The sequence below is a fragment of the Schistocerca gregaria genome, unplaced genomic scaffold, assembly GCF_023897955.1.
Source record: "Schistocerca gregaria isolate iqSchGreg1 unplaced genomic scaffold, iqSchGreg1.2 ptg000473l, whole genome shotgun sequence".
NCBI lineage: Eukaryota > Metazoa > Arthropoda > Insecta > Orthoptera > Acrididae > Schistocerca > Schistocerca gregaria.
Genome location: NW_026061886.1, coordinates 78,247 through 90,299, shown reverse-complemented (window position 1 = coordinate 90,299; position 12,053 = coordinate 78,247). Strand labels below are relative to the sequence as shown.

At 45.3% G+C, this 12,053-nt stretch overlaps 6 protein-coding genes across 8 annotated transcripts; 4 read left to right on the top strand and 2 right to left on the bottom strand.

Annotated features, from left to right (window-relative positions):
* Positions 1-102: 102 nt before the first annotated feature.
* LOC126313337 (uncharacterized) lies at positions 103-3,007 on the top strand. Of its 2 annotated transcripts, none has more exons than XM_049992287.1 (2): positions 103-1,444; positions 1,500-1,880. In XM_049992287.1, exons 1-2 carry the CDS (start codon positions 110-112, stop codon positions 1,605-1,607), a joined length of 1,443 nt encoding a protein of 480 aa, XP_049848244.1. In that variant the 5' UTR covers positions 103-109; the 3' UTR covers positions 1,608-1,880. The 2 variants fall into 2 exon arrangements, with proteins under 2 accessions (XP_049848244.1, XP_049848245.1); XM_049992288.1 differs by having other exon boundaries at positions 105-1,438; positions 1,500-3,007.
* On the bottom strand, positions 1,702-2,850 carry LOC126313341 (probable tRNA-dihydrouridine synthase). The gene is made up of 2 exons (XM_049992292.1): positions 2,771-2,850; positions 1,702-2,654 (listed from the first exon to the last, which is right to left on the bottom strand). The coding sequence occupies exons 1-2, from the start codon at positions 2,793-2,795 to the stop codon at positions 1,702-1,704; spliced, it is 978 nt and encodes a 325-aa protein (XP_049848249.1). The 5' UTR covers positions 2,796-2,850.
* On the top strand, positions 2,869-7,095 carry LOC126313340 (26S proteasome regulatory subunit 10B-like). Of its 2 annotated transcripts, XR_007555111.1 has the most exons (6): positions 2,869-3,164; positions 3,271-3,390; positions 3,455-3,690; positions 3,758-3,974; positions 4,039-4,647; positions 4,743-7,095. XR_007555111.1 is itself a non-coding variant. In XM_049992291.1 (5 exons), exons 1-5 carry the CDS (start codon positions 3,068-3,070, stop codon positions 4,548-4,550), a joined length of 1,182 nt encoding a protein of 393 aa, XP_049848248.1. In that variant the 5' UTR covers positions 2,869-3,067; the 3' UTR covers positions 4,551-7,017. The 2 variants fall into 2 exon arrangements, 1 of the variants encoding a protein (XP_049848248.1); XM_049992291.1 differs by having other exon boundaries at positions 4,039-7,017.
* Positions 4,592-7,547, bottom strand: LOC126313335 (ATP-dependent DNA helicase PIF1-like). Its single transcript, XM_049992285.1, has 3 exons — positions 7,193-7,547; positions 6,995-7,124; positions 4,592-6,932 (listed from the first exon to the last, which is right to left on the bottom strand). Exons 1-3 carry the CDS (start codon positions 7,443-7,445, stop codon positions 5,000-5,002), a joined length of 2,316 nt encoding a protein of 771 aa, XP_049848242.1. The 5' UTR covers positions 7,446-7,547; the 3' UTR covers positions 4,592-4,999.
* A 390-nt stretch (positions 7,548-7,937) lies between these two features.
* On the top strand, positions 7,938-9,117 carry LOC126313334 (uncharacterized). Its single transcript, XM_049992284.1, has 3 exons — positions 7,938-8,010; positions 8,089-8,161; positions 8,233-9,117. Exons 1-3 carry the CDS (start codon positions 7,969-7,971, stop codon positions 8,871-8,873), a joined length of 756 nt encoding a protein of 251 aa, XP_049848241.1. The 5' UTR covers positions 7,938-7,968; the 3' UTR covers positions 8,874-9,117.
* A 21-nt stretch (positions 9,118-9,138) lies between these two features.
* Positions 9,139-11,073, top strand: LOC126313332 (phosphoenolpyruvate carboxykinase (ATP)-like). Its single transcript, XM_049992283.1, has 3 exons — positions 9,139-9,428; positions 9,493-9,680; positions 9,745-11,073. Exon 3 carries the CDS (start codon positions 9,795-9,797, stop codon positions 11,001-11,003), a length of 1,209 nt encoding a protein of 402 aa, XP_049848240.1. The 5' UTR covers positions 9,139-9,428; positions 9,493-9,680; positions 9,745-9,794; the 3' UTR covers positions 11,004-11,073.
* Positions 11,074-12,053: the final 980 nt, after the last annotated feature.

Genomic DNA, 12,053 nt, shown 5'->3' with positions numbered 1-12,053 from the left:
GATAAAGTAGAGGCCTTTTGAGATCGAGAGCGTGTTACAATCGAGTAAATTTTTTTTAGAAAAAAATATAGTCGTTTTTCTTTTTCGCAGGTTATTAGTTCTGACGGCAATGAAGCCTTCGTTTGCCCGGTACGTCTATTATGATGAAGTCTCAGTTGATTCGAACGAAAGGAGCCATTCCATCTTTGAGCCGTCTGAAGAAGAAGAAGAAGAAGATTACATTGAAAATGAAGACCTTGCCTGGAGAATAGAAAACCAAGACCCGTTTACTCCTCTTGTTTCGACCCATACATCGAGACGTGTCACGGACCTATCTCATATAGAGCGTTTAAGTGACAGCGTAAGACGCTCGGCGAATTCCCCACGCCCTCTTAGAATTCCTATGAAAACACCATTTACGCCTTTGTGTGTTCGACCACATGGGTGGCTCAAAGAACACGGATATGTGTCAACTGTGCGTGTTTCTAGTAAACATGAATTGAATGACAGTCATGCAGTCTTTTTAGAAGATGGATCTAGTCACCAGGATTCTACGACTTGGTCCCAAAATTCGTCATGTCATCTATTAACGGCTTCTAAATCAAGACACTCGCCTTCATTTGACAGAAAAAGATCGCAATTTTTTGTGTCAGAGAAGTCTAACCGTCCCCTACAGTCGCATAGACAAGATGACCGCTCAACCTTTGCAAACCGTCTCTCGTGCTTAGCCGGTCAAACGAACCATTCTGAATCGACTCCACTCTATAGGCCTAGAACCCTCCTTAGAAAAGACGACGACATCGATTTGGATTCTCCAGGCCTTATAAATTCGACAAAGCCAGCCGAGTCCTCGCGCAAGTCAGCTCGTTTGAAGTCCTCAAGCTCTGGGGCGAGCTCAAGTCTTCTCCAAGATACCCGTACAATTTCTCCAAAGACAGTTGAACCTGGCCGGCTGCCAATCAGTCTGTCGCGTCCATCCAAATGCGCCCCCGATCAAATCAATTCTTCGCATTCAATAGATCAAGTACACTCATTCTATAGCAGCGTCGATTCAAGTTGTCCGATCTATCCCGCCAAAACTTCGCTGGGCTGGCTGTCACCGAGCTCGATTCGGTCTCCCCTGTCTGAAAAAACAAACACCACCTACCAAATAAATGACAGCATCACGTCGAACAGCTTGAATACGCCGATCTACAATGAATATTCGCGCTCCATCGGCACGAAAAGCATCGCCTCAACCGATTTTTTGAAAAGCAAGCGAGCAAATGAATTCTCTCAAATTTCGGAAATGTCTATTCAATCCAATCACCAATCTATGTATAGTGTCGCATATAGCAGTTCATATATGGACGAAACCAATACGAGCATCCGTACCGTTGATTTTTCCAGCGTCGGGCGAAGTCCCAGCTTGAACGAAGCAGACCTGAGCGTTCGAACCGTCGGATCACCCGTTTCTTTGGTATGTGTACGTGAAACTTTTTTTAAATTCGAATTTCTAATCCCCCCGACTTCGAACGCAGATAAATTCTCCTGGTTCCTGCTACAGCTATCGACTCGGGTCGCGAAGACCGCTCGATAATTTCGCCCTTCGAGTCGAAAGAACAAAAAAAATCAAAAAACTTTCGTAGCCGTGCCACTTCCCCGCGATGCATCTCCTGTCAACAAAAATCACTGCAACACCTAAAATTTGTGTTTATTGAGCGCGCACACAAAACTTGCTCCTCAACCGGCGGAGTTCTTAGAATCTAGCATTTGAATGACTTCGTCGGCTATCTGCTCCAATTCCTCCATAGATTCCGAATTCATCATCTTCATTCTGTATTGGCTGCATTCTTCGAACCCCGTCACATACGCCTTGTAATGCTTTTTCATGTACGCCATAGATTTGTGTGTACTCAAAATTTCTTGGTATAATTTTGTATGTTCTAGAAGCACACTTATTTTCTGCTGCGGTGTCGCACAATACTCTTTAAACAGCCACGGGTTCCCGTATATAGCTCGGCCAAGCATGACTCCGTCTATGCCCCATCTATCCACTTTCTCCCTGGCCTCCTGTATGTCCTTTACGTCTCCATTTCCGAGTATGAGGGATTTGCCTCGGAACTTTCTCTTGACAATGTCAACCGCCTTGCCAATCACTTCCTCCGTCCAGTGCGCGGGTACCAGCGACTGCTCCTTCCTTGTCCTCAGGTGAAGCGTCAGGGCATCTGGCTCCATTTCTAGCAGATAAGGCAGCCAACTGTCGAGGCATTCTTTGTTTCCCCCAATGCGAGTCTTGATTGAAACGCCAAACGGCCTGACGGCGGACTTTACACTACCGTCGCTAGGCTCGTCGGCCGCTTTCTTCGCAGCCTTAATAATCTGTTGGGCCAACTCGGGCCTGTCTATTAATCCTGAACCGCATCCTTGCTTCACAACTGCTCTGTCCGGACAGCCCATATTGATGTCGACCCCATCAAAGCCGAGGCCTTTGATGATATGCACGCCTTCGTACATCTCCTGTGGATCGGCACCGAAGAGCTGAGCGACAATGGGCCTCTCACTTTCGTCATAGATCAAATCTATCAAGAGCCGTTGCCGAGACTCGCTTCTAACCAAACCCGCCGCCGAAACAAACTCTGTGAACAGAACATCTGGTTTTCCGTACTTGGCTATTATTCTCCGAAAAGAAGGATCTAATCCGCATTGCGCGTCGACTTTTTATTAGCTCGTGATGCATCCGTCGATCTTCAAAATATGTGTGCAAACACACACGACACAAATCTCTTCAGATGAGAAAGAAGATGTGTACCTGTTACATTGGACAGAGGCGCCATGACGAATATGGGTCGCCTCTCTTCCCTGAGCTTTTGCCATAGGTTTTTTTTTGGCTGCAAAACACGGCCTCGATCTGGTGAAAACAGAGACTCAACTTGCTCTTTTTTTTTAAAAAATGGAAAAACACGCCAAATCTTGTCAAAATTCATTGCTTTGTATTTTGGCGAATCAGATTGCCTGGATCTGTTTTTGCGAAATCTTCATTCTGTGCAGTTTGTAAGAAATAATTTTATCTTTTTTCTATTCTCCTTTCTTTGCTTTTTTGCTCCACATGGCCGATTCTCAAGATGAAAGAAAGCAAAAAGCACTTGAGCAGTACAAAAAACGTGTCATAGAACACAAAGACCTAGAAACAAAACTTCGAACGCGTACGTTCAAAAACAGAGCTGTGTATGTGCGATGCGGAACGAAGCCCAAGCACACATGCGCTTTTTTTTTCTGCTAACGTTTGCGCCACTTATCTCTGGTTCTCAGTCCGGAACAGTCTGAAACAGCTCAGAGCCAACTATGAAGAATCAGAGGAACATCTGAAAGCCTTCCAAAGCGTGGGACAAATCGTCGCCGAAGTACTTCGGCGCCTGGATGACGAACGCTGTACGTGTTCTCTGAAAGACCTATCTCTCCTAACGGTGAAATGGTGTTAACATTTGCAGTTCAGATATTGTAAAAGCCTCTAGCGGTCCTCGGTACATCGTTTGCTGCAGAAACAAATTAAACAGAGACGAGCTGAAGCAAGGCGTTCGCGTCACCCTTGATATGACCACACTCACTATCATGCGTATCTTGCCGCGCGAAGTGGATCCAGTTGTATATAATATGACAAAGGAAGACCCAGGAGATGTTTCTTACAGCTCAATTGGCGGATTGTTTGAGCAAATTCGCGAGCTGAGAGAGGTTTGTACTGGATTTTTTTTAGCTTCACTGGTGGGCTAGCTATGTGCTCACTTTTGTCTTTTCAAAGATTGTAGAACTGCCCTTGACGAACCCAGAATTGTTTGAAAGAGTGGGGATTAAGCCACCAAAGGGTGTGCTTCTCTATGGCCCCCCTGGCACTGGAAAAACATTGCTAGCCCGCGCACTCGCCAACAGCATCGACGCGAACTTTCTCAAAGTGGTGTCTTCCGCTATCGTCGACAAATACATTGGTGAAAGCGCTCGCATCATCCGCGAAATGTTCGGTATGTCCCAACTTTTTATGCGCAACTTTTTTTTTTCAATAGCATTAACCCTCTTTTTTGACAGGTTATGCTCGTGAGAATCAACCGTGCGTCATCTTCATGGACGAGATAGATGCCATTGGAGGTCGCAGATACAGCGAGGGGACTTCGTCTGACCGCGAAATTCAGCGCACATTGATGGAGTTGTTTAATCAGATAGATGGCTTTGACACACTGCATCGCGTCAAGATCATCATGGCTACAAACCGACCGGACGCCCTCGACCCTGCTTTACTTCGAGCTGGACGAATCGACCGAAAAATCGAGGTCCCTCTGCTCAATGAACAGGGCCGCATCGAGGTTTTGAAAATTCATGCGCAGAAAATTACAAAGCGCGGAGAAATTGACTATGAAGCCATTTCTAAATTGAGTGATGAGTTCAATGCAGCAGACCTTCGAAATGTTTGCACAGAAGCTGGCATGTTCGCAATTCGAGCATCAAGAAACTATGTTGTACAGGAAGATTTCATGAAGGCAGTTAGAAAAACTGCTGATAATAAGAAGCTAGAAGGAAAATTGCCATATGAGAAGATATAAGAGGAACCGAAATTGAGCACCAAGAAAAAATCTAAAAAAAATTTTGTACACTCTTAAATACATTTAGAGAACATGACAAACGGGTTATAAATAAAAGGTCGGATTCACTATTATTTATCTCCTCACTTGTTCTCGAGTGATTGAGTGATCATACGCACATCGCAAATACTGACATATTTTTTTACTGTGTAGTTGCAAAATAACACGGCCAAAATCTGGCATCTTTCGCTTTCCGACCAGTAAGGGGATCCAGAATTTCTGCACTAGAAGATTGTTTGTTTGGGTAGAAAGTGGCCCAGTCGTCAAGCCGACGGGGCCGGCATTTTCATGCGGCTCTTGGGCCGCACGCTTTCGAGCATCTCAGCCGAGTTTGCTGGTTTCTGGTGCCTGATCCGGAAGAGAGAGTGAGCATCGTGCATCCTGGGAGCCGAAACCCGATTTCTAAACTGCTAGTCAGAAGTTGGCGGTTGAAGTGAATTGTAGAATTCAATGGCCGCCGGATGAGATCGAAACACGTCTCGAGAAAATGAATCCAAAATTTTTAACCCCGCCATACATGTCACCCTTGAAAGAGCTACGTAGGCCTGTCCATATTCGAATATGGATTTCAAGCTTATTTCCACTCTTGAAAGCGTCATACCTTGTGCTTTATGTATCGATAGAGCCCATGCTAAGGTAAGAGGCACTTGTTCTCTGGTGGCGACTTCTTCGTTTCCGACTTTTATTGAAAACCGATCCGGAACGATAAGTTTCGTTTTATGGTTTTCAAATTCTACGATGGGATAAAATGTGCTCAACAATTTCTTGTCAGCGCCTTCTGTTTGCGGCCTGAATCCCAAAACGACTCCTCTGGATCCATTTACCAGTTCGCCTTCGACTAGATTCTTCAGCAAGATGACCTGCGCTCCAATTTTGAGTACTAACTCGGCGGGCGCTGCACATGAATCGTTCAGTGCCTTGAGATAATTGCTCTGGGCATATTTTGTCGTGTCCTTGGACTTGAAGGTGACCGGCTTGCCTGAGAGCTTGTCGAGATGAAGTGTGTTTTCTTTTTCGACTTGAAATTTGAGCGGATACAGACGAGTGGGTTCAATGGAGTCGTTCCAAGTTGTGTTTTGGCAGGCTCGCAACTTGGCATAAGAATTATCCGAGACTTTTCCGATTCGGACCTCGTTCAAGAGCGCAATGAATTCGGCGTCTCCGAACTGCCGGAAAACGGTAGTCAGGCAGATGGTATGGTGGATGACCCTAGACCACGCCTCGCTTTGAAAGCAGAAGCTCACTTTTTTAGGACTTTGATCTTGAAAGTTCGAGGAAATGGGAGGAAGTTGAAAAAAATCTCCACACAAAACGACTTGAATACCTCCAAATGGCTGGGATGAGTTTCGAACAATTCTAGCAATGTGTTCGAGCTTGTCGAATAGTTCTCCTGACATCATACTAATCTCATCAATAATCAAGACGCGGACATCAAGCCATCGACTTTTAGTTCTTACGTTGGATAGAATCCGTCGAATCAACACTTCAGCCTTATCTTGACCCAAACCAATGCCAGCAAATGAATGAGTCGTGCATCCGCCCAATGCGACGGCCGCAATGCCAGTAGGCGCTGTGACCTGGACTTCGTTGTCTTGGTACTTTTCATTTAAAACACGCACGATTTCCTTCAATGCGCGGCTTTTGCCTGTTCCAGCAGCGCCTGTAAAGAAAAAGCTTTCTCCCTCTACAGCGCATCTGACGACCTTTTTCTGTTCCTCTGATAAAGTGCGTAGACCCTGTGCATCCCAATCAACTAAATCAGCATCCATTTTGGGCTTTTTCTCCGTACGCTTTTCTCTTAGAAAGCCCAGCTTTGAGTGAGCTGTTGCCTTTGGTGCACACGTCGGTCGGCCGCTACTTGCGATACGTCCCAGGGGCGCACTCACCTTCGACTCTCCAGAATGCATTCCCTTATACGAAAAAGAGGTGGTGGACGTGCATTGATCTTGCTGAACTTTCGTCTTGGGCGAAGGAAGACTTGTCTTTTCAGTATTAACTTTGGATGACGCCTGGACCGCATTCAAATTACTCGCGTCGGAAAAGCGATTAGGTATAGAATTTATCTTCAGATTGCCCCACGACCTTTTCAGCGGATGTCTGACGCTTCTAGGCGCCAAATCTATCGTCGAAGCTTGATCGGCTGTCTTGAGCTTTTTGACTACCTGATCTTGATTGGCTCCAAAACAAAATGGCGTTTTTTTGATCTTTGACATTCGCAATGGTTCCTCTGAGACAGAAGTTGGATGACCAGGGACATTCAAGTCGGATTGACTCAAGCAAGTTTTGTCTCCGACATTCTCACATTCTCTCACTTTGCAGATCGATCCTTCCGAATCGTTTGTCCTTGACCGCAACGACATTAGGAAATTAAAAGAAAAAAATAAAAGTGGTACAATTTTTCGTACGTTGTTGCAAAAGTACGATTGTCGACCTCAGCTTGGTCCGTGTGTGCGCCTTGCAGATTTGGCTCTTTCCCGTTCGAATTTTCAAACTTAGATTTTTCTCTCTGGGGCGTCTTTTTAGCTTGCAAAATTTCTACAAAATGCACAGCTTTATGAGTCAACATTTTTGAATTTTTTACATGTTGTGCAATTTTCACGTACCCAACGATTTGGCAGCTTCTATTTTGACCTGCGAATCCTTCTCGCCCTCGAGCAACTTCGTCAACGATCGGATGGCGAACGTTCGAATAGAATGGCCCTTTGAGCATAGCGTCATTGCGCCTAGCGCCTTTGCCGCGCTGCACCTTTCTGGTGCATTCTCCGCATAAAGCTTTAATATCAACTTTTGCGCCGACGAGAATTCGGCTTTTTGAATCCGCGTAATATCAACGAGATCCTGAATGGTCGAAGACATGATACACTCTCTAGGACAAATTGACAGACATCAAAGATGTGAATGATCTTGCACGTAAAAATACAGCTGTGTCGCACATGGGTCAACGCCACAGGAGTGACTGAAATTTAATATTTGGGTACAAAACTCGTTTTATAAAGTATTTGAAAGACGGATTTTTGAGTTCTCGCAATCGGCTATTCGGAAGGTTTATGGATGTATATCTTAATTCAAGATTGACGACCCAGAACGCCCAGGCTCTTTAAGGGATTGGTCGGTCTGCTTTTACACAAAACGCCGGTATTCCACTCAACTCCCTAAAACTGGCTACATTCCGCGATGTTAAAATCTAGAATGCGTATTTTGTAGATAGTGCATGAGATCAGAAAGATATCTGGAGACCTATTTGCGAATTCAAAGTCTAGAGATCGTAAATTGGCGAAATTAAGGTACAACATTTCTTACTGTTATTAGTAACACTTTTTTCTAATATATTTTTTTGGGCGAGGCAGTTTCATCATAGAAGACCTGATCGATTTGAGCAATGTCTGCTAGAACGTGTTTCGTAGGAGGGAATTGGAAGTGTGTAAGTTTTGCTGAAATGCTATATACCGAAAAACTCTTTGCTTGGTACTCTGTACTGACATCACGTCTGCTTCTCTAGTTTGGGAGCAACCAGTCGATTGACGCATTGGTTTCTGGCTTGCTAAAAGCAGATCTTTCGAACACATCTGCAGGTACAGAGATGCGTGACATTTTTTTGGTAGATGGGTACATTTGCGAGAGAATAACTTTTATGCATAACTAGAGGTCGTTGTTGCACCGCCGTTCGTGTATTTAAGCAAGGTGAAGGAAGCACTCGCTGGGAAGAACATATCGATTGCAGCGCAAAACTGCTGGCGTGAATCTGAAGGCGCCTTTACTGGCGAAGTTAGTCCAGCAATGCTTAGGGACATCGGCGTGCATTGGGTTATTTTAGGCCATTCTGAGCGTCGACATATCATCAAAGAAAACGATGAATTATTAAAGAAGAAGGTGGAAGCGGCACTGAAGCATGGGCTGAAAGTTATTTTTTGTGTTGGAGAGCAACTTGAAGATCGCAAGTCGAAAAGGGCCCAGGAGGTGGTGACCGCACAGCTAGATGCTTGTAAAGAACATATTGGTTGCTGGGAAAATGTCGTGATAGCATACGAACCTGTTTGGGCTATTGGAACGGGTGAAGTAGCTACACCTCAACAAGTTCAGGAGATTCATTCAATGATTCGTCGATGGTTTGAAGAAAACATTTCGTCATCCGTAGCTCAAAAAATTCGGATCATCTATGGCGGATCGGTAAAACCTCAAAACAGTACCGAACTCGCTAAAAATCCTGATGTCGATGGCTTTTTAGTTGGTGGTGCTTCACTTGTGGCAGACCAATTTGCTTCAATTATACGGTCTACATCTTAAGAGATTCAGATGTTTCATGTCAAAAATAGATTATTTACAAAAGTATAACCAGCTGTAATCAAAATTTTTAATTCGAGTGACATCTGCTACGAAACGATTAAACAGCGTTTCAATAGTGTGGTGCATTACAAAATACGTTTCTCCAAACTTGAAGAGTAGAGAGACTCTGATCGAAAATGCGATTGGTGAATTTTGGATTTTTATCAATGCGTTTTATGTAGCACTTTTTATAGGTTTCTTTTGATTCATTCTCGTCAGCCTTCTGTTGTTCCTTTTCTCCCATTTCGATAACCTGTGTTCAGTGAGATGTTTTGCTCGCGCCTTGGCGCCTGCACTTGGACACGACTTAGCGTACGCCTCGCATGTCCCAGACTTATGTAATTTGTCTCACAAGCCATTCCTCAACATTTTATTGTGCGTGCGAAGTCATCGAAACCCCAGTATCGAGGTATTGCGTCCGAGGCCGACTCATTATCAAATACGAGGCACGCGCCGAATTTTAGTATAAGCAATTTTCGGATAGGTTATCGACGCCAGTATGAAAAACGGCATTTTGTACGAATTCTTGTTAGCGTTTTCGTGCCAATGACTTTTTTCTTACCTTCTCCTTCGCGCACAGAAACCGATGAAAAAAGAAGATATCCTCATCTGCCCGAGAGAGAGGCTAGGAGTGGATTATGGTTTGGATTTGATGGAGGGCCTGGAACGCCGATGTATGCCTACTGGAGACGCCTACCGAAATTTGTACCTTCGAAATTTACTTATGTATTCAAGCGGACGACTAGGTATGTTTTTTCCGTTAAGTGTGTACGTCCTTCTGGTCCTTTGACTGCGCTTGAATTCCGGTAAAAAACTGACTCTTGGTTGTCAGATAATCGGAAATCGCTTCACTACAAAACCGAGAAGCCCAGCCAATTCAAGATGTATTACGTTCAGTCTTGTTCGAATAATAAGTTTTCCTTCCCGAAGAATCTCTTGAGTTTAGACGACACTCATTTCAGATCTCTGGGGATTCTCATTGCAAATTCTATCAGCGAAGCAGAAAGAGTTTATGTCTTAGACGCCTGTCTTGGCTCACATCGACTTGGACAGCAAAAGGTCCGAATCATTACAGATTCTGCCAATATCGCTCTATATTTTCGACATATGCTTGTTCCTCACCCAGAGACTAATCCGAGCTTGTTCCACTATAATCTGGTCGTCTACATTGCCACGTCGCTGAAAATCCCAAACTCGAAGGAGTACGCGCTCACATCCGACTCGTTCGCCGCTTCTAATCCGGAACGCGGCATTTTGTTGATCTCAAATGTCAAAAATACAGAAACCATCACAGACGCTATTCTGGCGGCTGTAGGCTCTAGAGTCATTCATGAAGAGATTCCGTCTCTTCCTATACAAGCTCATATTATGTATCATCGCGGAAAATCTGCGCTGGTCATAGATCCGTCTAAACTCCTGGTATGCGCCGTGCCCGAAGAAACATATTTCAACGGTTTCCATAGCGCTCTCTGGAATTCACATGGGGTTTTTCACATGTTCGGAGGGGTCGCTCATCAAAATCTGAAGGCCCCTAGATCAAGGGGAGACCTTGTAGAGATGACACTACACGGAGACGTCACCAATGCCAGAGTCATTCAGCCTCTTCACAACCTCGTTCCGAAAGTGCCTCCACCCACTACGTTAGTTTTTGTCATCAGAGATATCACAGGCATCCTTCCGGGGCTCGCGAAGCTCGCCCCGCAAGTCGCCTCCAAGTACCTCGCAGCTGGATATGGTGGAAAACCGAACCAGCTCCAACCCTTCTATTTTCAACACAGACTCGTTTCTCCCTTTGGAAAGCTCGAAAAGCTCTTCGAAGAGTTGGCCGTGGCGCACCACACACGTATTTATCTATGTAATATAAAACGCAGAGATGGCACTGAACTCACACGAAACGAAATAGAAAACATTCTCTTGACCTCGCTAGACAATTCACTTGATCAGTCGCCGCCGGAAAGGGACGACGTTCTAAAATGTGACGTCATAAAGTCGGTGCGTGGCGTGTCTACTTCTCTGGATCCCTTACAGGGATGGCAAAAAGATGAATACGTATCCAAGGCGAAGCGCTTCGCATCGCTCATAGGCATATAGACAGACAGTTTTGCGTGCTCTCTACTATAAACCGGTGGAAAAAATGTACATATCAACGACGCGCATAACACGTCGTGCACTGCATTTTTTTTAAGCGTTCTGTTATACATGCGTTACTAGGTTCCAGTGTGACCTACACACAGACAGGTGAATCATTTTTGATAGCGCTGCTAGCATTCACCGGGTCCTTTGTGTTCAATAAACTTGCCGAGCGGCCCCGAGCCCACGTATTGTTGAAGCGCGTTTTTTGCTTGCGAATGCGCATTTCGCCCCTCCTTATGGTACATTGCAGTTTCCGTCTGCCAGTTTTAGGCGCGAAATTTCTGGACAGTGAGCGACAGACCTGTCGCGGTTTGGTGAATGCAGCAGTAGGATTGACGCTCGGCAGGTCGATTGGGGTCGTTAAAAGTCAAATTTCGCCACTTTGTAGAAATTTTAGAAATATGTTTTTCTTCAATTCGTCTTGCAACACAGAGCATTTCTGCAGCGCCCCGTGCAATGACACGCTGTTAGAAAGAGCGCTCTGCATTCAGAACTACGGCGTGTGCGATTGGCGTTGTATTTGCATTTTTGAAGTCGAGATGGTACACTTGTACGTTAGTGCATATATATATACTAGACATAGAGTGCGTGCTGAATGCTGAGCGGACGGACGCTAGGAATGCAATGCGCGCGGCGCTGGCGATGCAGAACCTTAAGTTTTTTGGCTTTGCCGTACCCAAGCGCGTTGGCGCAGAAAGGTATCGGTGTCCATTTGCAATTCATCCAAGGTTCGCCGCCGTTGACCGCGCTGCGTGCGGGGGCCCTCATCTTATGGGTTGGATGGCGTTGGAGTCGAGAGGCGCTATCAGAACTGATGTGTGGGGCGAAAGATCCAAGCGCGAGTTTCACAGAGGCATTCAGTGCGTAAAAGAGGAGAGTCTCAAGAAGGATCCGGAGTGTAAACTACCAGACGACCGGGACCAAAATCCCGAGAAGAAGGTGAGCCGAGATGCTTTTTTTTTTACTGCTTACAGGATAAAATGGTTGGTTGCTACGTCGTGCGCCGCA

Excerpts from the sequence above, each read along its gene's own strand:
- LOC126313334 (XM_049992284.1), top strand. The coding sequence starts at position 7,969 with ATGTCTGCTAGAACGTGTTTCGTAGGAGGGAATTGGAAGTGT. Across the intron at positions 8,011-8,088 it reads TAGGAGGGAATTGGAAGTGT|TTTGGGAGCAACCAGTCGAT; the intron begins GTAAGTTTTGCT and ends CTGCTTCTCTAG. Across the intron at positions 8,162-8,232 it reads TCTTTCGAACACATCTGCAG|AGGTCGTTGTTGCACCGCCG; the intron begins GTACAGAGATGC and ends ATGCATAACTAG.
- LOC126313332 (XM_049992283.1), top strand. The coding sequence starts at position 9,795 with ATGTATTACGTTCAGTCTTGTTCGAATAATAAGTTTTCCTTCCCGAAG.
- LOC126313340 (XM_049992291.1), top strand. The coding sequence starts at position 3,068 with ATGGCCGATTCTCAAGATGAAAGAAAGCAAAAAGCACTTGAGCAGTAC. Across the intron at positions 3,165-3,270 it reads AGAAACAAAACTTCGAACGC|TCCGGAACAGTCTGAAACAG; the intron begins GTACGTTCAAAA and ends TCTGGTTCTCAG. Across the intron at positions 3,391-3,454 it reads GCGCCTGGATGACGAACGCT|ATATTGTAAAAGCCTCTAGC; the intron begins GTACGTGTTCTC and ends TTTGCAGTTCAG.
- LOC126313337 (XM_049992287.1), top strand. The coding sequence starts at position 110 with ATGAAGCCTTCGTTTGCCCGGTACGTCTATTATGATGAAGTCTCAGTT. Across the intron at positions 1,445-1,499 it reads CACCCGTTTCTTTGGTATGT|ATAAATTCTCCTGGTTCCTG; the intron begins GTACGTGAAACT and ends CTTCGAACGCAG.
- LOC126313341 (XM_049992292.1), bottom strand. The coding sequence starts at position 2,795 with ATGGCGCCTCTGTCCAATGTAACAG. Across the intron at positions 2,655-2,770 it reads GCCTCTGTCCAATGTAACAG|ATCCTTCTTTTCGGAGAATA; the intron begins GTACACATCTTC and ends AATGCGGATTAG.
- LOC126313335 (XM_049992285.1), bottom strand. The coding sequence starts at position 7,445 with ATGTCTTCGACCATTCAGGATCTCGTTGATATTACGCGGATTCAAAAA. Across the intron at positions 7,125-7,192 it reads AGAAGCTGCCAAATCGTTGG|AAATTTTGCAAGCTAAAAAG; the intron begins GTACGTGAAAAT and ends TGCATTTTGTAG. Across the intron at positions 6,933-6,994 it reads AATCGTACTTTTGCAACAAC|GACAAACGATTCGGAAGGAT; the intron begins GTACGAAAAATT and ends GTTGCGGTCAAG.